This window comes from Urocitellus parryii, chromosome 2 (assembly GCF_045843805.1).
Source record: "Urocitellus parryii isolate mUroPar1 chromosome 2, mUroPar1.hap1, whole genome shotgun sequence".
Classification (NCBI taxonomy): Eukaryota; Metazoa; Chordata; class Mammalia; order Rodentia; family Sciuridae; genus Urocitellus; species Urocitellus parryii.
This window is the reverse complement of record NC_135532.1, coordinates 162,122,691-162,146,765: the sequence shown is the minus strand read 5'-3', so window position 1 is coordinate 162,146,765 and position 24,075 is coordinate 162,122,691. Positions and strand designations below refer to the sequence as shown.

At 36.9% G+C, this 24,075-nt stretch overlaps 1 protein-coding gene across 1 annotated transcript in view; it reads left to right on the top strand.

The window, feature by feature from the left end:
- Positions 1 to 22,171, top strand: part of Usf3 (upstream transcription factor family member 3) — a 46,832-nt gene extending 24,661 nt beyond the window's left edge. Inside the window, exons 5-7 of the mRNA XM_026396347.2 lie at positions 1,566 to 1,648; positions 6,704 to 6,800; positions 9,847 to 22,171. Coding sequence (XP_026252132.2) covers positions 1,566 to 1,648; positions 6,704 to 6,800; positions 9,847 to 16,310 — 6,644 coding nt within the window. The 3' untranslated portion in view covers positions 16,311 to 22,171. The remainder of the gene's footprint in view (positions 1 to 1,565; positions 1,649 to 6,703; positions 6,801 to 9,846) is intronic.
- Positions 22,172 to 24,075: the final 1,904 nt, after the last annotated feature.

Here is a 24,075-nt window from a genome sequence, read left to right as displayed (position 1 = left end):
TGATTTTTATCTCAAGCATCAAAAGTATAGACCAAAGCTAGATAAACATATATAGGATTGTGCATACGTTTTCAGTTTGGCACATTGTATGCCACTTTATTTTCCATCAGAAACTTCATTCAGACAAAAAAATATGTTATAATGCACATATATATTATTATGAATACTTTTACATATAAGTTGATTTCTATTACTCTATAAATAATATTTTTTCTTAAGGACCTTTGAGAAATTTTTATCTATGGAAACATGTCTTAAAAACTGGTGGGATTGTTTTCCATAATAAATAGATTAATGCCTTTGAAACCCCAAATATTACTATAGGCAAAGAGTCTTAATATTGGGTTGTAATTTTTTTAACTCCACACATTTAAAAAAATCTGCTCTTAGATAACAAGAAATATTATTATTGGAGAATTCATAAGAAAGGTAGGCTCTAATTTATTGCTTTGGATTTCTGGGATGTATGAATTCTTATTTGGCCATATGAACTAAATTTTTTCATCATAATCAACTCTCTTATGGTGCCATAAATATGTCCTGACTGTGCCTTATTAAGAGAGAGTAATTAAATATCATTAAATAGACTATTCTTAGTGCTGGATCATGAAGCAAAAAACATATATTTTGATTTGTAGTCTATGTGGATAAATACATTTTGTAAAATAAGTTTTTCCCAGGGGATAATCTGAAAAAGATGTCTTAGAAGTCTGCTATGCTTTGTTAGAAAGGAAAGATTTTAGAAAACTTCCCAATATAAAATGTCTAGGAGTAGTATTTCTATTTACAGTGCCTTATAGAAATTAGATAATCTCTGTATCCTTTGCCCCTTTTAAAGTTATAGTGTGGAAGTCTGGAATATTTTGCAGTTAATTGAGAAATTGTCAGTTGCCTGGTTTTTAGATAGAAAGATTCTGCATGACCAGAGTAGACAGCCCATACTCCATAGAGAAGAACAAGCCAGTGCCTTTTGCTTTCTGTTTTAAGTCATCACTAATAGCTGTTTCTATTCCAAAAGGGCCATCTGTTCACCCAAAAGGTGTTTTCAGGTTCTTTAACCTGTATAGAAAGGTCTGATTTTATAATAAAGGCAGTTTTCTGATAACTTAGGTTGCTAATGGTTATCATTAAAATCTCTTAGTTACTTGAACTATAATAAATTATTTATAATAATATAACACAGTATTAATCATTCCTATTTTTTATAATTTGAATGTAATTATTATAGATGATTTTCTTTCTTTTTTGCATGATATTAGGGATCAAACCCAGAACCTTATGCATGCTAGGCAAGTGCTCTACCACTGAGCTACATCCCTAGTCCATAGATGATATTTTTTAAAATGCTAGTAAATTTATTGCTTATGTTGATTTTATAACATTATATCTAAAGTATTACATTGATAGAAATCTGATTTGCTTATTGTGGTTATTTATCTTCAGTAGTAATGTTTGATAAACATTTCTAATGGATTTCTTTGCCTAAAATTTCTTTGCCCAGGGAAAATTGGGCACTTCAACAGAGTAATATAAGGTTTGACATATGGATTTTTCCCTTAATCTAGTGGAGAGGCATAGAAAGAAGAAAATTAATGCTGGGATTAACAGAATAGGGGAGCTGATCCCATGTTCCCCAGCTCTAAAGCAGGTAAGAATCCACTCATATTTTCATTCATTGCTTGTGAACAGAGAGTTCCCTAAATTTTTTCAGTACTTAGAATAATTATTTTTGTTACCTGCCATTTATGGGGAGTTTTTTGAAGTTCATAATTGCCTCGTTTTTCATTTGCTTCATTTTTTATATACCTAACATTAGTTTTCCCCACATTTCTAACAATCTCAGTACAACTTTCTACATGGTCAAATGTACCATACAATGTCTAGATCCTTTTAATAACTTAGTCTTATGATTATGTTTATATACTCTGCTTATAAGGTCTATAATCTTTTGTTTTCTGCCAATTCATGTGTTTTACTCTTTTTAAATTCTTACCTAGAATCTTCCAAGTATCTCTTTATTTATTCTCCATGCCCTATCAATTCCCAATAGTACTTAAAAATCTCAGCTTTCAGTTTTCCCTCATGAAGATAGCTTTTAGTTTCTTCTGATAATGAGGATAAAATATGCTCATTGAAAACAAAACAAACAATTGAAATGATATTGAAAGCAAAAAATATTTTTTAAAAAAATTGGTATCCCACTCCCAAGTTATAATTACTAATAAAATATTGTTGCATGTCTCTCCAGACATTGCTTTCTAAGAATATATGTGTATCTATCTAATGCTGTTTCTTTTTTTCTTTTCTTTTTCTTTGTCCTTTTTTTTTTAATGGTGCTGGGGATTAAACCCAGGCCTCACTCTTGCTACTCAAGCATTCTACCACTAAGATATATTCCCTGTCTTTCAGTTCTTTTGTAACTTGCTTTATTACACATTAAAATTTTTACTCATTACACAGTAAAATTTTGGTTGTAGATACCTTTTTTCTTATGATCTCCTTTCCTTTTAATTTTAATAATAGGATATCATAATTAGTAGTAGCTTTTTGTTAATTAATTTTAATTCAATTCTTTAAACAAAGAATAATATATGCACATAGCAAATAGCACTAAAAAGCTTAAAACAAACATTAATCTCATACCTGCATCCCAACCCTAACACAGCTCCTCAGAGCAAACATTCTCAACTGTTCCTCCTTGTGAAATGTACTACTGTGTTCCATTCTTTCTTTTCCTTCTCTTTCTTTCTTTCTTTTTTTCTTTCAGTACTCCACCACTGGGCTACCCCTCCAGTACTTTCTTATTTTTATTTTGAGACAGGATCTTGCTAAGTCGCTAAGGCTGACCTCAAGTTTGTGTCCTCCAGCTTCAACCTCCCAACACACTGGAATTGTAGACATATGCCATCATACCTTGCTTACTGTTGTATTTCAAAATAACATACTTACATTTCTATATCTTAACTTTTCCATTTTAGATATTATCTATCAAAATCCTATTGTGCGGACTGGAGTTGTGGCTCAGTGGTAGAGCGCTTGCCTAGCATGTGTGAGGCACTGGGTTCAGTTCTCAGCACATATTTATATAAACAAAATAAAGGTCCATTGACAATTAAAAAATATTTTTAAAAAATTATATTGTGCTTTTCCCCTGACTTTCCCATATAATTCTGATTAAAATTGATATTCAGTTTTTATATTTTTTATATTATTAAGAATATGTAACTATTGTTTGTGGTTGACCCAAGGAGTATATTATTATTATGTTTCATTTCATATGTAACTCATAGTTTTTCATTTGCTTAAATTTCTATATATTTGTCTTTAATTCTTTCCATCCTTCCAACAGGCTCTTCATAGTTTCCTGGATGGTCAAGTTTACCACATAATTTCCATTTTCCATTTCCTTCCTTTGAAAGTTTATTTCTGAAACCCTCTGTCTTCCTTTTTCAATCTCAACTAATTGATCTCTTCCAACTCTCCTGTTTAATACCATATGTTAATTATGTGGATTTGATAACATCTAATCTAATTGAATGTTTTCTAGGATTTTTCCTGAAGTTTTCTGATTTCTTCCCCCCTTTTGTTGGATGTTTTATCTTTCTTTTTGGAGGCTTTTCTTAAAGCTTAGTGACAGGTAGCTATTTTTTTTTCTGACTTGAGGATAGGCATTTAAGAAGCTGATCAAATAAATAGTCTTGTCATTTTGGTGTCCCTGACTATTGCATGATTAGATGGTGTACTAGTAGTTTTTTTGTTGTGGTCGTGGTAGAACTAAAAAAAAAAAAAAAAAAAAAAAAAAAAATCTGAGGGACAAATACTAATTTTCCCTCCTGAGAAGGAATCTGTTAGTCTCTAACCTGGGAGTGGAAATGATGGGAGAAGAGTATGAGTTTGTTTGGTAATATTTCGAATTTTGGGTCAGGGATGGTGGGGATAAAAAGTGTCATTCTTTGGTAGGGAAAATTTTACTTTACCCTGTTTTTACTTGGGAGCCTCATCATGTCCACTTTTGTGCCAAGTATCTCTGAGATTAAAATTCTCTGGTTCAGATTTCACAGAAAATAAACTTGTTTCTTGTGGTTGGGGCAAGAAGGGGGAAGTTATCCAACTGCATAGGATATATGCATGGGGAAGTGGTTCCTATTACTGCTTTACTAAGAGCCTTTCAACAAATCCTCTCGGTCAAGTCCCTGTACCTTGCCCCACCTTCTGTAGCAGCTGGTGCTTCTCAGTATTGAAACTTCCTAGGAATTTAGAAGACAAAATCAACTTGTGGCTCAATAAGTATCTCCCTTGGCAAGAATGTAGACTTCAGTTTCCTTTCATTCTCCCCTACAGGGTGGATTTAGACTTCCACAAATGTGTTTTTAAGTCTTCTAAAAATGTATTCTTTCCTTAACACAATGGCAAACTATGTCTTCTGATTTTTCTTTCTCCACATTTTAATGTATAATAGGTGTGCTCACTAAATATTGGAAGTTGCTCAGCAAAATTATATTTTCATGTTTTGGGCTTTCATGAGTTTCTCTGAAGAAAGGAAACCATACCATTTCTCTTCCTTGGTGTCCTAGAATGTGCAAAGAAAGTCAGTATTTGGCTCCCAGAAGAAGAGTAGCCTAAAGTTTTTCTTGAGCATTGCTGCTGGCTCTGCTTGCTATCTCTAGTAAAGGGTCAGGTGCCTGGGTATTTATCAGGTTCTACCTTGGTTCAGATTCTTATTTCAAGAAAGGACAATATTAGTTTTCTCTTCTAAAATAGTTTCCTTGGTTTATATTACTGAGTCTCTACTGGAATTTAGTGTGAAGAACACAGAATTGAAGCTTGTTGAAGCAAAGCACTAAATTACAGTGATTCATACATGAAAAGAGCAATCCATAGGTAATATGTATGCTGGAGGAGAAGTTAAATATTTACTGCCACATTGTTCAGTAGCCAAAGAAGGAAACCAGAAATGGCTCTTAGGTAACTTAAATGTTTATCAGGAATAGACTGCTAAGTAAAATAAATACAGCCATTAGAAAGAATAAGATAGACTTCTAAGTTCTGTATGATAATATGAGAAGATATATCTTTAAATTTTAACAAGTACACTGTACTGTTTATAGCATTCTTTGATCTGGATTTTTTAAAAAGATATATATCTGAGCTAGGCATGGTGGCACATGCCTATAATCCCAGTGACTTGGGAGGCTAAGTCAGGAGATCACAAGTTCAAAGCCAGGCCCAACAATTTAGCAAGATCCTAAGCAACTTAGCAAGGCCCTGTCTTAAGATAAAAAATAAAAAGGTCTGGGATGTAACTTAGTGGTTAAGCACCCCTGGGTTTGATTCCTGCTACAAAATTTTTAAAAAATATATATACATGTACATATTGGTATACCATATTTATGGAAGGATATACAAGTAAGTTTATAGTTATTACCTCTGGAACAGGGTCTGGAGAGCTAAAACACAAAGAAATGTTACTTTTGATGTCTATTTCTTCATATATTTACTTTTTTGCCAAGTAATTATTATTTTTCAGTTTTTAAAATTATCAATTAAGAATAAAGGAGCATTTTGACATAAAGCACGATCTTTTTGAAAAGCTTAGGAATGGAATATACTAGGAATATGACACCAGAACTCAATCAAGTGATGTTTCTTTCTCACCCTGTTACTTTGGATCATCTATAACTGCGGCTAACAGTAGAGAATAACATTAAGGTCTGAAATATTTAAATGGTCCTGAAGGCTCTCTCTGGCTTTTTCTCCTACCACTCTTCCTGATGTGTAGGATTCTCACTCTACTTATCTCCTTGCTGTTGTAGCCTTGCCCAGCCCAGCCCTGCCTGAGAACCTTTTGCCTTCTGACCTCATACCTGGATCCTCTTCCTCCAGATGTCTACAGAGTGTGCTTTTTACTTCCAGATTTTTGCTTAAGTATCACTATACAGGGTGGCCTTCCCAGAGAGCATCTTAATTCAGGCTGCTGTAACAAAAACACCATGGACTGAGTGACTTAAACAACAAAGATTTATTTCTCATAATTCTGGAAGCTGAAAAGTCCAAAATCCATAGTTGATTCCTGGTTATGTCCTCACATGGAGGAAAAGGAGAAATCATCTCTCCCTCTCTTCTTATAAGTCCCTAAACCCATTCATGAGTAACTGAATGCCCTCTCAAAGGTCCCACCTCCTGATACCATCCCATTAGGGATTAGGACTATTACATGATTAGAATCTATGAATTTAGTGGGAAGACACAAACATTCATTGAACAACACAGAGTAACTTCCACCATCAATTTAACACCCTCCCTGGGACCCTGCTATTTTATTTTGTATGTGTGTATAATATTGTCATCACCTGATTATTTTGCATTTGTATTTGTATTCTTCAAGGACAGGTGCTTTGTTTTATTACTGTATCCCAGTGCCTCAAACAACAGAGCCTGACACATAGTAAAAGTCCAATAGAGGACTGGGGATGTAGTTCAGTGGTAGAGTGTGTGCTTAATAAGGCCCAAGTTCAACCCCCAGTACCAAAAAGAAAAGAAAGACAAAGCCTGATAGATATTTAGTAGAAGTGTTTGAATATGGTGCCTGCTTTAAATTTTGAAATGTTACATATCACATGTGAGATGAAGCCAGAGATTTCAGTTTCTTCTGGAAAGTTTTTACCCTTCAGTGAAGTTTTAAATCATTAATTTTCTTTGGCAGAGCAAGAATATGATCCTGGACCAAGCCTTTAAATACATAACAGAATTGAAAAGGCAAAATGATGAACTCCTGCTTAATGGCGGAAACAATGAACAAGGTAACAACTTGGAGAGTCTTACTTTATGATTTTTGTTAAATGCTTAGATCTTTGTGTTACAGTGAAATTTATATAGATATAGAACCCACTACCCGCCTCCCCGCCCAAATCCCTAATAACAAAAACTAAATCAACAAACAAAAGCATTATTAAGACCTAGCACTCAAGGGGTCTCGGAGAATAATATTTCAAATAAAGTCACTTTAACTCTGCTGTCTCCTCTGGGAACAACTGTAATCTTATGTGCATACATGGTTTTGATTTTAGACTCTTCTGTGTAATTCATGTTTGCCTCACTCATGATACTAATAATACTAAATCTCCTTTATCCCAGTTGGATCTTGTAGCTAGGGGATTCCCATAAGAGGATGTGGGGAGGAGTTCTGCTCTGTGTGACTTACTAACAGGATAGGATAGGCCTGTGCCAAATCTTAACTGCATTAACTCAAAAGGTCAAAACATTCATTCATAATTGTTTGTGTGGATATAATATATGCATCCAGCTGCCTGATCATTTAATGATATTTGATTTTTAGATAGAAATGACTTTTTTTATGCTGTCAATGAGTTTTACCACTCTTGGAGAGAAGCTGAAAACAATAATATCCCAGGCAAGTGTAAAGCTCAGGGTGATAGGACAGTTTTAATTGTTCTTTATTTATGGCTCTGACAAGAGCAGAGAATTTTCTGTGACAGGTCAGTCAGCCACCTTAAAAGGAGAGAAATAAAGCAGAATTTGCTGGGCTGTTTATTACAACACATAGGAAAGATATTTGAAAGTATATCCAGGACCTCAGATTTTGGAATTCTCTTTGTTAGCTTTTAGTGAAATAACAATTTATCCCCCTCCTAGGTCAACTGTCTTTTATGGTCTAGGCTGTTTTGTGTGACGCTGCCAGATAGTGAGATACAATAATCTGTGTTCCATTATGAGGTACCTCACAAAAGGAACAGGAAGTCAGATGATATGTAGACTCTTTTAGAGAAGGCTCCTTTCATTTCAAAGCATGGAGGCTGAGGCATTCATGTTACCTTAGGGAAAAGGGAAGCTGTTGAAAAAATACAGGTGCATGGAACTCAGGAAAAGCCAAATATCCAGGCTAGGGTTTAGGGGTAGCACAGAAATGACTGAGTTGTCATGTCTGTCACTATTATTTTTCTGGTTCTTTTTGTGCTTCTGCTTTATGCCTTTCCCCCCCAAGTGACTGCTTTTTTATAGTTGTTTTTTATTTATTTTTATATGGTGCTGAGGATTGAGCCCAGTGCCTCACATATGCCAGGCAATTTCTCTATCACTGAGCTACAACCCCAGTCCCTGGTGGCTGCTTCTTTGTACTCATCATTCACATGACACTCCAGCATAGTGGTCAAAGCAACGCCTTGGAGCCAGGCCCACTTGGGTTGTAGTCTAACCTTTGTTCTCTCACTTAGTACCCTTTGGCCAGTTATTTAATCTCCCCAAATTTCAGTTTCCCTATTGTTTTTATTCTTCCCCCTTCCCCCACCTAGTATTAGGGATTGAACACAGGGCCTCATGAACACAAGGACTCTACCCCTGAGCCACATTCCTAGCCCCTTTTATTTTATTTTTGAGATAGGGTCTTACCAAGTTACGCAGTCTGGCCTTGAACTTGAGATCCTTCTACCACAGCTTCTCAAATAGCTGGGATTATAGGTATCTTAAAATGAGGATAATCAGAGTATTTACATGGATGATTTTATGCAAATTTGATAATTACTTTGAACCTATTTCTTTTATCTAAAATGGTAATAATAATAATAGATAGTTCTCATTTTATGTTTTTTATGAGAATTAAAAGAGAGAATAGAGGTAAAGCATTTAGACTAAAGCCTCATACATAGTAAATGCACTCAGGGACATTCTACCATTGAGCTACATCCCCAAATCTTTTATTTTTTTAATTTTATTTTTTGTAGTTGTAGATGGACAGAATGCCTTTATTTTATTTTATTTTTTATTATTTTTATGTGGTGCTGGGGATCAAACCCAGTGCCTCATGCATGCTAAGCAAGTGCTCTTCCACTGAGCTACAACCCCAGCCTATATTTTTTATTTTGAGATAGGGTCTCACTAAGTTGCTAAAACTGGCCTCAAATTTGTGATCGTCTTGCCTCAACCTCTCGAGTCCCTGGGATTACAGGCACATGCCACTATGCCAAACAATTATCCTTTAAGATTCTAATATTTGTCTCATAGTTTAAATGATCTGCCAATCTCAGGTCATCCTTGTTGAAAAAAAACTCTTCATTTTAGGCTACATCCTAGAACATGAGTCTTTTGAGGCAAGGATAAGAATACCTACCACAATGACAAGGCAGATGGGGATGTATGAGGCAAAGGAGTCAAGAGTATAAATACCATCAACCAACTCTGCCCCCGTAGGACCTATGGGTGAAGCTGTCTCTCTTATAAAGGAGAGGGGTATAGCAGGTGTCTTCACTGCTCAGCAGTGCACCTGCCTTGGCCCTACCAAGGAAAATGAAGGTTCCATTGCTGGTACCCTCTTTGATACTCTACCATTCTACTTCTTATGTGTTCTCGTTTCTACTTTAGTCTCCATTGTTTGTTTCAGAGGGTAAAATGAAAGCTCAAACCATTTATAAAGACCTATTTGGTACTACCACAAGTCATGTTAGTTACTGCATTATTTAAATGGTATTATAGGCATTTTCAGTGTGAGTTTCCTACCATGTTACCATTATATCAATAAGTCTTCCTTTGCTTTACTTGCATAGCTACTCTATTGGAAATTTTCAAATTGGGAATTTTAAGATTTCTGCCTTATAAGTTATTTTCCAGTGGTTGGCCTTTAAAGATAGATATTTTTAAAAGAATGGGATAGGGGCTTGAGTACCATTCTAAAGAGAAGAAAGAACTTGTATTAACAAAGAGCTAAGAATTCTCAGTTGAGGTTTCTAGAATGCTGGCATTAGAATTCAGTAGTTTAGTATATAGTTCTTTCTCAAGTTATTGTAAATAGTGACATTCACTAGTAATTTTTAATTTTTATTTTTAAAATTATAGCTGAAGAAATTAAAAAATTACGGAAACAACTGGAAGAAATCCAAAAAGAAAATGGCCGATATATTGAATTACTGAAAGCAAATGATATATGCTTATACGATGACCCCACAATCCACTGGAAAGGAAATCTTAAAAACTCAAAAGTGTCTGTTGTTATTCCAAGTGACCAAGTTCAAAAAAATATCATTGTTTATTCCAATGGGAGTCAGCCTGGTGGAAACAGCCAGGGGACAGCTGTTCAGGGGATAACCTTTAATGTCAGTCATAATTTACAAAAGCAAACCGCCAACGTGGTGCCGGTGCAGAGGACTTGCAATCTTGTGACTCCTGTGTCTATTTCTGGAGTTTACCCTTCTGAAAACAAGCCGTGGCATCAGACCACAGTTTCTGCACTGGCTGCCAACCAGCCTGTTCCTCTTTGTCTTCCTGCTGCCATTTCTGCTCAAAATATTCTTGAGCTTTCCACCTCCGAAAGTGAATCAAGTGTGCTTGGTGCCACTGGGAGCTCACTAATTGCTGTTTCAGTTGGGTCTGAGCCTCACCAACATCGGTCTTTGCACACAGGTCTAAATGATCAAAATTCTTCTGAAACTAATAATGGGCAAGAGAGCCCTAAATTATTAAAGAGGACAGCCCCTTGTGTTACAAGTGTCCCCCCAAGCTCCTCAGCACCTGCCACTAAAGTACACTGTGGAACCAAGTCCTGTCTAAGTACACAGGACTTCAGAGGTGACTTTCAAAACACCTTTGTTGTTTCAGTTACCACTGCAGTCTGTTCCCAGCTCCCTAGATCTGCAGGTGATTCTTCTCCAGTGAGTGTTAGCAAGTGCACAATCTCGACAAGTACAACCTCAGTGGTGGCACCATCTGCCTCTGGAGTAGAGAAGACTACTACTCCTGTGAGCACTCTTTCTACAAATCCTTTGGACAGTGGTTGGACTCTTTCTTGTTCTTTGCCTTCTTCAAGTGTTAGTGCTTCAGATTTGAAAAACATTAATAGCCTTACTCGAATTTCTTCAGCTGGAAACACACAGACAACGTGGACTACTTTGCAGCTGGCAGGAAACACTATTCAGCCCTTAAGCCAGACACCATCTTCCACTGTGATTCCAGTACTAAATGAGTCTGGTCCTAGCCCCACTGCAAGCAACCACAGTAGACACATGGCTACAAGCATCAACTTAAATAATTCCCTTCCAACAGATGGGTTATCAGTTGAGCAAGTAGTTGTAACCTTGCCTTCTTGTCCATCTTTACCTGTGCAGCCACTAATTGCCCAGCCACAAGTTAAATCTCAGCCACCAAAAAATATCCTTCCACTGAATTCAGCAATGCAAGTGATTCAGATGGCTCAGCCAGTTGGGTCAGCTGTTAATGCAACTCCAGCTAATCAAAATGTTATCATTCTTCAGCCCCCCAGCACTACCCCGTGCCCCACAGTGGTGAGGGCAGAAGTTCCCAACCAAACAGTAGGTCAACAGATAGTCATCATCCAGGCAGCTAATCAGAATCCGTTGCCACTCCTCTCTGCTCCACCTCCTGCTTCTGTTCGACTCCCTGTCAATGGAGCCAGTGCTATAATTGGGTCTAATCATTCAGTGCAAAATGTTTCAACCCCACAAACTTTTGGAGGAAAGCACCTTGTCCACATATTACCAAGACCTTCATCTTTGTCAACATCTAATTCAACACAGACTTTTTCTGTTACCATGTCAAACCAACAACAGCCTCAAACCATTTCTTTAAATGGACAGCTCTTTGCTTTGCAGCCTGTGATGTCTTCATCAGGAACTACAAATCACACCCCTATGCAAATTATTCAACCCACCACCAGCGAAGATCCAAATACCAATGTTGCCCTGAATACATTTGGTGCTTTGGCCAGCCTCAATCAAAGCATCTCACAGATGGCTGGGCAGAGTTGTGTGCAACTATCTCTTAGCCAGCCTGCCAATCCTCAAATTGCTGCAAATAGTCAAACCTCCCCAACTAACTGTGTTTCATTAACAACAACTGTAGCACCTCCCATGACAACTGACAATTCGGCCATACCCCCTGGTACTTTTAATCTTGTGACTACTTCCTCAATGAACACTGTTGCTTGTTTGCCACCTACCACAAAGTCAAAAAGATTAAATAAGAAGCCAGGTGCCAAGAAACATATAGCAGCTAGCAAACCCACATGTCCTCTGAATCCAGTCAGAGAGGTGGGCAAGTCAGACTGCCCCAACATGGAAAGCGCAGCAGAGCCATCATGTACTCCTGGACTGCTGGAAAGCCTTCCTGTTGTGCTACCACCTGTCACTCTGTCCCAGGCAAATAGTGGAAGTGTTTCTGCTTCACATTCTTTGGACATGCTAAATTCTGAATCAGTAATACCTGAATCTGTATCCAAATCTAAGTCAGCAGAAGAGTCTAGCTCACCCTCCCAAGAATCTGGAACAAGTGAACATTGTGCAGTAGCCCCAGCAAAATCCAAAGATTCTACCCCCATTTTGCAAAGAGAGACTTCTCAGGATAAACCACCAAGTAGCTTAGCATTGTCAGATGCTACCAAATCCTGTACGTCAGCCAATGTATTGATTCCATCTCCAAATCCTCAGATTTTGGTTTCTCAGGTGTCTGGTTTGTCATCCTCCACAAGGACTACAAGTACTGACTGTGTTTCTGAGGTAGAAATCATTGCTGAACCTTGCAGGATCGAGCAAGAGTCATCTTGCAATGACTCTGATACAATGCAAACTGCAGGTCTCTTAAAAGGGCAAGGTTTAACTACATTACTATCTGATGTTGCTAAAGAAAAAGACCCCCAGAAATCAACTCTTTCTGACCCTATGGATCATCCTGACTTTTCTTCAGAAAATTCTAAGATAATTGATTCAAGTGTTGATTTACACCCCAAGCAGGAACTGTTACTGATGAACAACGATGATAGAGATCCACCACAGCATCAGTCCTGCCTACCTGATCAGGAAGTTATTAATGGTTCTTTGCTCACCAGTAGGCAAGCTGACTCCCCCTCATCAACCAGCTCTGGAAGTACTCGCAGTTTCTCAGTTGCATCCATGCTTCCCGAAACAACTAGAGAAGATGTGACCAGCAGTACCTCAACTAATACATGTGACAGCTATACCTTTGCAGGGCAACCTGATATAGTAGCTCTTGCAGCAACAGTTATTTTTGGCCATCACAACATTGAGAAGGGAAGAGTTGGCATTCAGGCTGATGTAAGGGAGGGTACTTCAAAGCCTTCTGAAGCATCATCTTTAGAAGGAGACCAGTCTTTCAAATCACAGATCCCTAAAGAGAATGGCACAGGACAGACAGAAGCAACACCAAATGAACTTAACTCTCAGGATTCAATTGAAGTAACAGTGGACAGGCCCCTTGAAAAACCAAGTTGCTCTCTAGGAATTAAAACATCAAATGGTTCCTTACAGGTTTCAACTTCTCAGCCACCAAGCCTCACCAGTTTAAGTGTGAATAATCTCATCCATCAGAGCAGTATCAGCCATCCATTAGTCAGCTGTGCAGGTCTGTCCCAAACTTCAGAGCGAACAACTGCTTCTGCAACAGTTAATCTGACTGTTTCCTCTAGCTCCTACAGCAGCCAGCCTCCTGGACCACCTCTGATGACAGAATATTCTCAAGACCAGCTAAGTACTATGAATAATACCATACCGAATTCACAGATTCAAGAGTCCCTCTTAAAGCCAAGTCACGAAAGCCGAAAAGATTCTGCTAAGCGCTCTGTCCAAGATGACCTTTTACTGTCTTCAGCCAAACGTCAAAAGCATTGTCAACCAGTCCCCCTCAGGCTTGAAAACATGTCCCTAATGAGTGGAACTCCAGACAGCATTTCTGATCAAACTCAAATGATGGTTAGTCAGCTCCCTCCCAATTCTTCAAACTCAGTTGTGCCTGTTAGCAACCCAGCACATGGAGATGGCCTTACACGATTATTTCCACCTGGTAACAACTTTGTGTCCCCTGCATTGAGGCAAGCTGAAGTTCAGTGTAGCTCTCAGCCTTCAGTTGCTGAGCAGCAGCAAACCCAGGCAAGTCAACATCTACAAGCCCTGCAACAGCATGTTCCAGCTCAAGGTGTATCTCACCTTCATAGTAACCATCTGTACATCAAGCAGCAGCAGCAACAGCAAGCAGGGCAATTAAGAGAAAGGCATCACTTGTATCAACTGCAGCATCACGTACCTCATGCAGAGACTGCTGTTCACTCTCAGCCCCATAATGTGCACCAACAGAGAACTCTGCAACAGGAAGTTCAGATGCAGAAAAAAAGGAATCTCGTTCAGGGCAGTCAGGCCTCTCAGCTTTCCTTACAACCAAAGCATCATGGAACTGACCAAGCCAGACCCAAGAGTGGCCAGCCACATCCCCACCATCAGCAAATGCAGCAACAGATGCAGCAACACTTTGGAAGTTCCCAGCCAGAAAAGAGCTGTGAAAACCCTTCAACTAGCCGGAACCATCACAGCCATCCCCAAAACCACCTCAATCAAGATATTATGCACCAGCAGCAGGACGTTGGAAGCAGACAGCCAGGATCAGGGATTTCTTCTGAACATGTGTCTGGGCATAATCCAATGCAGAGACTTTTGACATCAAGAGGCTTGGAGCAGCAAATGGTGTCCCAATCAAGTATTGTGACTAGACCTTCAGATATGACCTGTACTCCACACAGGCCAGAGAGAAATCGCGTTTCCAGTTATTCTGCTGAGGCACTCATTGGAAAGACATCTTCTAATTCAGAGCAGAGAATGGGTATATCAATTCAGGGTTCCAGAGTTTCAGATCAGCTTGAAATGAGAAGCTATCTTGATGTTCCCAGAAATAAAAGCTTGGCTATTCATAATATGCAGGGTCGTGTAGACCATACTGTTGCCTCAGATATTCGCCTTTCTGATTGTCAGACATTTAAACCAAGTGGAGCTGGTCAGCAGCCCCAGAATAATTTTGAAGTACAGTCTTCAAGAAATAATGAAATAGTTAACCCTGTATCTTCATTGAGGAGTATGCAGTCTCAGGCTTTTCGGATTAGTCAAAACACTGGCCCACCACCAATTGACCGTCAAAAGCGATTACCGTATCCACCAGTTCAGAGCATCCCAACAGGAAATGCTATCCCACCAAGGGATAGTGAAAATACATGTCACCAAAGTTTTATGCAGAGTTTGCTTGCCCCTCATCTTGGTGATCAGGTCATTGGGAGCCAGAGATCACTCTCAGAACATCAGAGGAATACACAGTGTGGTCCATCCTCTGCAATTGAATATAATTGTCCTCCAGCTCACGAAAGTGTCCATATTAGAAGAGAGAGTGAGAATCAGAATAGGGAAAGTTGTGACATGTCTTTAGGTGCAATTAACACAAGGAACAACTCCTTGAATATTCCTTTTTCAAGTTCCTCTTCCTCAGGAGATATTCAAGGCAGAAACACAAGTCCCAATGTTTCTGTACAGAAGTCCAACCCCATGAGGATTACTGACAGTCATGGGACCAAGGGCCACATGAACCCTCCTGTCACAACCAACATGCATGGGGTTGCAAGGCCAGCTTTGCCACACCCATCTGTGTCTCATGGAAATGCTGACCAAGGCCCTCCGGTACGTCAAGCCAATTCTTCAGTTCCCCAGAGATCAAGACATCCCTTGCAAGATAGCAGTGGTTCCAAAATTCGTCAACCTGAGAGGAATCGTTCTGGAAACCAAAGGCATAGTAATGTCTTTGATCCAAGTCTTCCCCATCTTCCTCTCTCTACTAGTGGCAGTATGATTCTTGGACGTCAACAGCCCACTACGGAGAAGAGAGGAAGTATTGTTCGTTTCATGCCCGATAGTCCACAAGTCCCTAATGATAATTCAGGTCCTGACCAGCATACGCTATCACAGAATTTTGGTTTTCCTTTTATTCCTGAGGGTGGTATGAATCCACCAATAAATGCTAATACTTCTTTCATTCCACAGGTTACGCAGCCCAGTGCCACTCGAACTCCAGCCCTCATTCCAGTAGATCCTCAAAATACTCTACCTTCATTCTATCCCCCATATTCTCCTGCTCATCCTACACTGTCCAATGATATTTCAATCCCTTATTTTTCTAATCAAATGTTCTCAAATCCTAGCACAGAGAAGGTAAACAGTGGAAGTTTAAATAACCGATTTGGATCAATTTTATCTCCTCCCAGACCTGTTGGCTTTGCTCAACCAAGTTTTCCTTTACTCCCTGATATGCCACCAATGCACATGACCAACTCTCACTTATCCAATTTTAATATGACATCTTTGTTTCCAGAAATAGCAACAGCTCTTCCTGATGGCTCAGCAATGTCTCCTTTGCTTACAATAGCAAACTCCTCTGCCTCTGACTCTTCCAAGCAGTCCTCGAACAGACCTGCCCACAACATAAGCCATATTTTAGGTCATGATTGCAGTTCAGCTGTTTAAATATAGATAAACTAAATGTGAAGATATTAAAGGTCTTGAGTGAGATTATAAAAGTACTTGTGTGTGCATGCACACGTACATGTACGTGTACATGAAGAGAGGAATTTTGTTTGTGTTTGTATAATCAATTTTCAATTATCTTCTGAATGTAGGGATCCATGTCCATGTCTGAGATCATGCAAAATTTGTCAAAAACAAATTATGTTTTTTTAAGTGCATGGAGTGTTTTTTATGTTTCAAGCTTTCAAGCATATTGACATTTCCAAGTTTGATTTGTAATTTTATATTCCCTGAATGTAAGTCAACTGAAAATTGGGGGACCTCACCTTGGTATGTGCTGAGTGGTAGGAAGGGACTGAGATTTTAAGCATCATCACTGGTAATTTTTAAAATAGTTGAGTTTTTATTCAAAACATAAGCAACTTGATAAAGCCAATGGCTTATAACCAGATGATGGATGGTGTCAACATCTAAAAAAATTTCTCAGCTGTGACGGTGTTGAATTGATGTTAAATTAAATGTCCATACAGTCAAGCAGATAGCAGATAAATTAATTATCTAATAAGCCTTCATCCTAAAGTTTGGCTTAGGGAAAGTCTTCTTTCTTGATTCTAATTATTCATAAGTTATCTGTTCTTCAAAGTAGGGAGCCACTTTGTCCTTTAATGTGCCAGGATCTTTAAAGCAAAAGTCTTCCCAGACAATTAGCCTTAAAAATAGAAAGGTAAAAAGTAAAGGACACAATTGTTCTCCATCACGTACTTGTATTTTGCATCAGGCCATAAGGATAAAAGCAGTTATATAGTGGAGTTTTTCATGGAGTCATTAACAATTGGTGTTTTGTCAATTGAGTTTTAATTTAGTGTTCTCTCTTCATTCATTTATTTGACTTTGAAATAAATTCTTTTCCATTAATTTAAATATTAGGACTGATCAGCAAGTCATGCATTTAGGATCTTTATGTTTATTTGAGTCTTACTTTTAAAAATATTTCTGAACAGAGTTTTAAGCTCTCTCAGCATTTTCATTTAGCCATATTTATATTTTAAATAAGGCATTGTATATTGCATTATTATCCTTTATTCAAAATTATCATAATGAGAAGATGTGTTGGTTCAATATTTTTTCTTGATGGTAAATGTGAAATGGTGCTTCAAAAAAATACAGTCTCTATATATGCCCATGTGTGTATGTGAGAGAATATATGAAAACGGACAGATTTTAAAGTATAAACTGGTCCCTACTATTCCACAATGTATACATACTTAAAAACATCATGTTGTACACCATAAATTCATGCAATTTTATTTATCAAGGAAATAAATTTGAGAAAATAATAGGTTTGCCATCTGAAAATAGGAAATTGAGACCTGCTAAAGTATAGAAAAACTTGATGCAGGTGAGGTTTTTTTTATAAAACCCCCAGGAATTTAATAATAAATTTTAAAACATGCATTGAATTTTGAGAACTAAAACAAATGAGCAAAACCCTAAGAAAACAGTTATATATGATATGCTGATTTTTTAACCCTGTTAAACTATGACTTTTTGTTGTTATATTCTGCCCAAAATGGAATGAGGTGGGGAAAATGCATATAAATTGTTCTGTCTGCTCTGTTAAAAAAAAAGTAAAATCTGGGACCAGCATTTATTTCCATCCCAACAAAGCCTCCTGTGGCCTGGTCAGAGCAATTACCTCCTGCATCCCTCTTCTGCAGACTGAAATGGTCACTTATGCCTCTTCACTGTTCTCACCAAACCTTACCATCTGTTTCTGCTGCCTGCTAAAGCAGTCTCCAGGAGCAAAGAAATAGCATAAACCATAGAAACCTGTATTGCCTCCCTTCAAAATGGTCTTGGGGAGAAAATAGGAGAACTTCATGAATAAGTTACTTATATAAGAATGTATAAACATAGCAATTACACTTTTTTGGAGAAAAACCACAGCAAGATCTACAACTTGTTTTTTATTTCTCTGAATTTTAAGCTTTAATATTCAATTTTTTCTTAGTACTTGAAAAGTTCAATCTGCCAATTTTGGAGGGGGGAGTACTGGGGATTTAATGGGGTGCTTGACCACTGAGCCACATCCCAGTACTTTTTATTTTTTATTTTGAGACAAGGTCTCACTAAATTGCTTAGAGCCTCACTGAGTTGCTGAGGTTGGCTTTGAACTTGTGATCATCCTTACTTAGTCTCCCGAGTACCTGGGATTACAGGATTGTGCCACTTGCCTGGCTAGTCTGCCAATTCAAGAAGTGCAGTTTTCTAAATATTTATCTTTTCCTCCCCTCCTCCTTCTTCTCTGCCTGTCCGTCTCACACATACCCCCACATAAAAGTGGCCATTGAGTTCTGTAGGACTAGAGGCTTCTTCATGTAACTGGAGCAAAGGTAACAGGCCATGGTGAAGCTCAGTTCCCTTCCACCTCTATAGATTGGGTCTTGTTACCCAGGCTAGTTCCAAATTACTGGGCTCAAGAGATCTTCCTGCCCCACCTTTGCAAGTAACTTCTCTAGGGGCTCTCTACCACACCCAGATGAAGAGTTCAGTTTAAACGTTGCAGTTCAAAGGGCTCAAAAATCTGTTACTTTCAGTTATTTCTATTGCATTGATTGTATTTTACTGTTCATCTATATTCAGAAATAGCATTTTCATTCCTCAGAAGTTTTATTCCAAGACTATAACACTGATATTGAATGAGTCTAAGAAAGGCTTGTTGTTTGACCATCTGCAAATAATTGGGATCCAGCTTATATGTAACTTTAATTATCTTATAGACAAAAGCATATATATGTTAGAGATCATTTTATATATGGGATTAATTCTGAGTGTTCACACCAAAGTACTCTTATTTGATTTTAAAGCATGAGTACTTACCAGCAGTATTAAGTATTTGAATTGAAGTACATGGTTTTGAGCAGGAAATTTGTTGTATAGGATTTAGTGATATCAGTATATAATCTTTTGGTACAGGAATGGCAGAAAATGCTGTCAATTTTGGCTATTGTAAATTGAAATGTTATTCTTGGCTTGCTCACATGATATACAAAGTTAAACTATTTCCACAAATAATTTTTCAACTTCTGAAAATACACAGATGTCTGAATCATAAGTGAGAGTCATTGAATCATTTCTCTTTTAGCATTATTGATTACATAGAATCAGTTAAAGAAAATAGTTGATTCTTCTCAACATTTAATAAGTTCTATGAAGTGAAAAATTTTAGATTTTTCCTCATGTATAAACCTTATTAATGCATTTGTTAAATATATAAATCATAGATGAAATAAATCCATTTTGGAAGTATTTATTTTTTGGAAAATACAGGTTGCTTTGGAATGTGTCATGTTTTATGCCACTTCAGGAAATTTAATTTTGTTTATTGTTAGATATTTTGGGACACCAGAGTTTGCACTTTTTTTAAGTAAGAAATGAGAATTCCATAGTAATCATGATTTATAAAATTTAACATATCAAAACTGTGGGAAGGAAGGCCATATTGTTTCACAGCAACTTCTAGTCATAAGTCAAGGTTATGTTGAACTACAGTGAAGATCAACTTTAAAAACTCAACGTTGTTAAAGTACAAAATCATTTAAAAATTTTAAAGATAGTTCATTTGTCTTGTTCTTGCCTTCTAACATCAGTCATTTCATTGAGAGGCTAAAACTTATATTCCAAAAAATGTGGACATGCAGTTTAATGGAAGTGATATTAAAAATTTTGAGAAAGACTTATTAATATGCATCTTCTCAAATTTCTCCTTTCTTTTCTACATAGGTACCTATGTTCTTATTATTTTATATCTGTTCCATATCAAATAGGGGACAGGGAGCCTGGTCATTTCCTTAGCAGGATAGCTATTCATTTGCCTTGAAACATTTATTGGTTCTATCATCTATTAGATTACTTTGTGGGAGTGAGTCATACTTCCAAATTAGTGAATCCCAATTTTTGGCTTTGGGAACCATATTCTTTCTTCCTATTCTCTTAAGTAGCAACAACAGTATTAGTTCAGAATTGATCTAAAATATTTTAATATGCCATATGGCTCTTTCCCTAGGTTTGGTGGACTTGTTTTTTTTTTTTTTTTTTTTTTCTTTTCATGGTGGAATGAAGAAAGGGCAAAGGTGATAACAAAATGAAATGGCTTTGGGTTGATATCCTGAGGAGCCTGGAAGTCATTGCAATTCTGTTATCTAGATAAGTGCTGCCTTTGCCTTAGGTAATGCACCTATGGCTGTGTACATCTAAAGGGCAATAGTAATAACCAATGACCAGATAAACTAGTGTGGAGTTGATCTCAGTGGTGATTTTATGATACCAATATGCAAATTAAAGGCAGAAATTAGTTTCTTCCCGGTATGCCTTTTTGGCTGAATGTTACAATTTTTCCTTCCCCAGAGTTCTACATAAAAGTGTCCTTTTTGGACTTAACTATACTCTCTGCATTCCACTCTTCCTGGGTTGTTTTATCTAAAAGAGTGAAACCTAGAGAGTGTTTCTATGAGTCTGTAGGCATCACCAAACTTAGATTGAGGCAATCCAGATATACTTGGCATAAATATTGAGTACCTTGTTTAATGCAGAGTTTCTAGCTCTTTCCCAACGCCTCTCTGCTAATACTGCATTTTACCTAAAACTGTGCCTCTGGTCCTTAGACCAGATATTGGAATATATCATCACCCTCTCCATGATAGAAAGGACCAGCCAGGATGGTGCAAGGTGCGTAATCAAACACCTCCTAGAAGCAAGTACAATAGATTCTCACTGTTGCCTTATCATTCTCTGAGCCATCTTCAAAGTTGATCTTGTTAAAACAAAACAAAACAAAAACTAGTTAGTAGCAAAACTCCTTTGAAACACAGAGATTATATATGGTGGTCATTTAGCATCCTTATTTCTGGATTTGCACAAACTATCAACTGTAATCTTTTTCTGGCATATGGTGGTCAATTGCTTCATAAACGTGAGTTAAGTTGAAGATGTTGGGCATCATATCCACATTGGTGTTACTTTGAATGACCACATAATCTCTCACTAGAGATGTCATGAGACATAGAAAGTAACTTGATTTATAATGTAACATGTTTTTTAAAACGATGATCTTTTTTTTTTTTTTTGCTTAGTTGTATGTACAGCTATACACCATACTATGCCATAGGAATTTAAAGTTTGATCTATTTAAATCCCTTCTTCACTTTTCTGAGAGCTCTCTGCCCTCCCACCCTTGAAGTTTTAAGGTCACTTTCATCTGTGAGGTACCAAGGCACTGGGCTTGACTAGAGTGGTAACCTTGATGGGAAGCTAAACTATTGATCTTCCAAGAAGAAAGGGACCAGACAGTGTTGCTTAAGATGCTGCAGTTGTGTTACTGTGAAGAAAAGATTTGCTTCCACTTTCAGCAGGTTATATAAATATCTATACATATATATATATTTTCATTTTGGAAAAAAAAGTTTGAAAAGTCTGAGAACATAATTCCTTCACAAATTATTTATAGATACACTGGGTGAGAAGCTTACTGTAGGGCAGTCATCGGACAAAAACTAAGTTTAGTGCTTCAATAGTGTAATATTTGTATCTATTATTATGCCAGCAGGGTCTGCTGTGCATTGTGTCCTATTACTGTAAATCACCTGGTTTGTAATTCTAATGGAAATTAATTTGTTTTTTAATGGAATCCAGAGCAGATATGTATAATAAGATCAGGATTGTCCTACAGTTGTAAATAAGAATGGGTCCTGTTTATTTTGACATCTTTTTACAAATGCATTGTATTAGGGTGTGAATATTCTGAACCATGCTCTTGTTTAAAGTTTTGAAATTTTTATTGTTAAATGTAACATTTTAATGGTTGTAATAATTATTTGTATAGATATGAATATAGTATTTTATTTAAGAAAATAAACTTTGCATTTTTTGCATTGTGAATTCAGTTGTTTCTGATCATTGCATGTGCCACTTCAAACCTATTGTCTTGCATACTGAAATATTCAAACAATCTTTAAAATTTTTCCATATGTCTGAAAATAATTCTGTGATACATCTCTACAGGGGTTGTGTTCCTGATCAATTGACCTCAAATAAATAATGAATAATAATTATGATACAACCATATTGTTAGAACAAACCATATATCCCTATACTTATAAAAAATTAAAATTAGAATTTCAGATCTGGAAGAGTATTTAGAAACGATCCAGTTTTAACTCTCTTCTGGGAGGAAACTGAAACACAGAACTTGGAGATAAAAGATCTATTGCTAAAGTTACCCACAAAAACTTAGTTAATACAACATGATTTTTAAGGGGAAAAATTAAGAGAAATTTGTATTAGATAAAATTATATAAAGTGAAAATACCTATAAATCAGACAATGGACACATTACCATCAAAGGAACAGTAAAACTTCTGACTTTACCACAAAAAAATGGTGAAGGCCAGAAGATAATGGAATGACTTTTTTGTTTTCTATCTTCTTCTTCCTCCTCCTCCTCCTTCTCTTCCTTTTTCTTCCTTCTTTTCCTCTTTCTCCTCCTTCTCCTCTTCCTTCTTCTTCTACTGAGGACTGATGCCAGAGTGCTCTACCACTGAGATATATTCTTAGTCTTTGTCTTTTTAAATTTTTTTTTTTTAATTTTGAGACAGGATCTCCTGAAGTTGCCCAAACTGGGCTTGAACTTGTGATCCTCCTACTTCAGCCTTTTGAGTCACTGGGATTACATGTGCATACCACCACATCCGGATGGAATGACATTTAAGTATTTATTTAAAAAAAAACAAAACTCTGCTGACCTATAATTTTATAAATTAAATGCCCTCAAAACTAAAATATATATTTAAAAATATATATAGATATATATATAAATTTTATATATATATATATATATATATATATATATATATATATGAGCAATCTTGTATTTTATCCATAGACCAATACTAGAAGAAATTTAAAGGGCATTATTCAGTTCAAGGGAAAATGATCCCTGATGAAAGTGAAAAACAGTAATGGAGAGAAGCTGAAAGGGTAAATTGAAGTTAAGTGTAAAAGAGTATGAGGGCTTAATAGGCTTATAAGGCTTATGGATATGTAGAAGTAAAATATGTGATAATAGCACAAAATAAGAGTAAAGAGTGGAGTGAAATTTGGTATTGGTATATTTCATTGCTGAAAAGCAAAAATGATAATTGAAGGTAAATGTTCTAATAAGTCAAGTCTGTTTATCATAATTTCTAGTGTAACTACTACTACTACTACTAATAATAATAATAATACAGGGAGGTAATACAAAAAACTAATAGAAGATTAAAGGGAAAAACAAAAGTACTCGTTAATCAATGCATTGAATCTGATACGTATTTGAGTTACACACTTAAATAAATCAGGAAAAGATATATTAAGAACAAAACATGGAAAATAGAAAACCAGGGCTGGGGTTGTGGCTCAGTGTCAGGCTGCTTGCCTCGCACAGGTGAGGCACTGGGTTGCATCCTCAGCACCACATAAAAACAAATAAACAAAATAAAGATATTGTGTCCATGTATAACTAAAAAAACATTAAAAAAGAAAAAGAAAACCAATAGCAAGCTCATCATGGTGGGATATGCCTGTAATCCCAGCAGCTCAGGAGGCTGAGGCAGGAAGATAGAAATTCAAAGCCAGACTCAGCAACTGAGCAAGGCCCTAAGCAACTCAATTAAGACCCAATCTTTAGATAAAATATTTTTAAAATGGCTGAGGATGTGGCTCAGTGGTA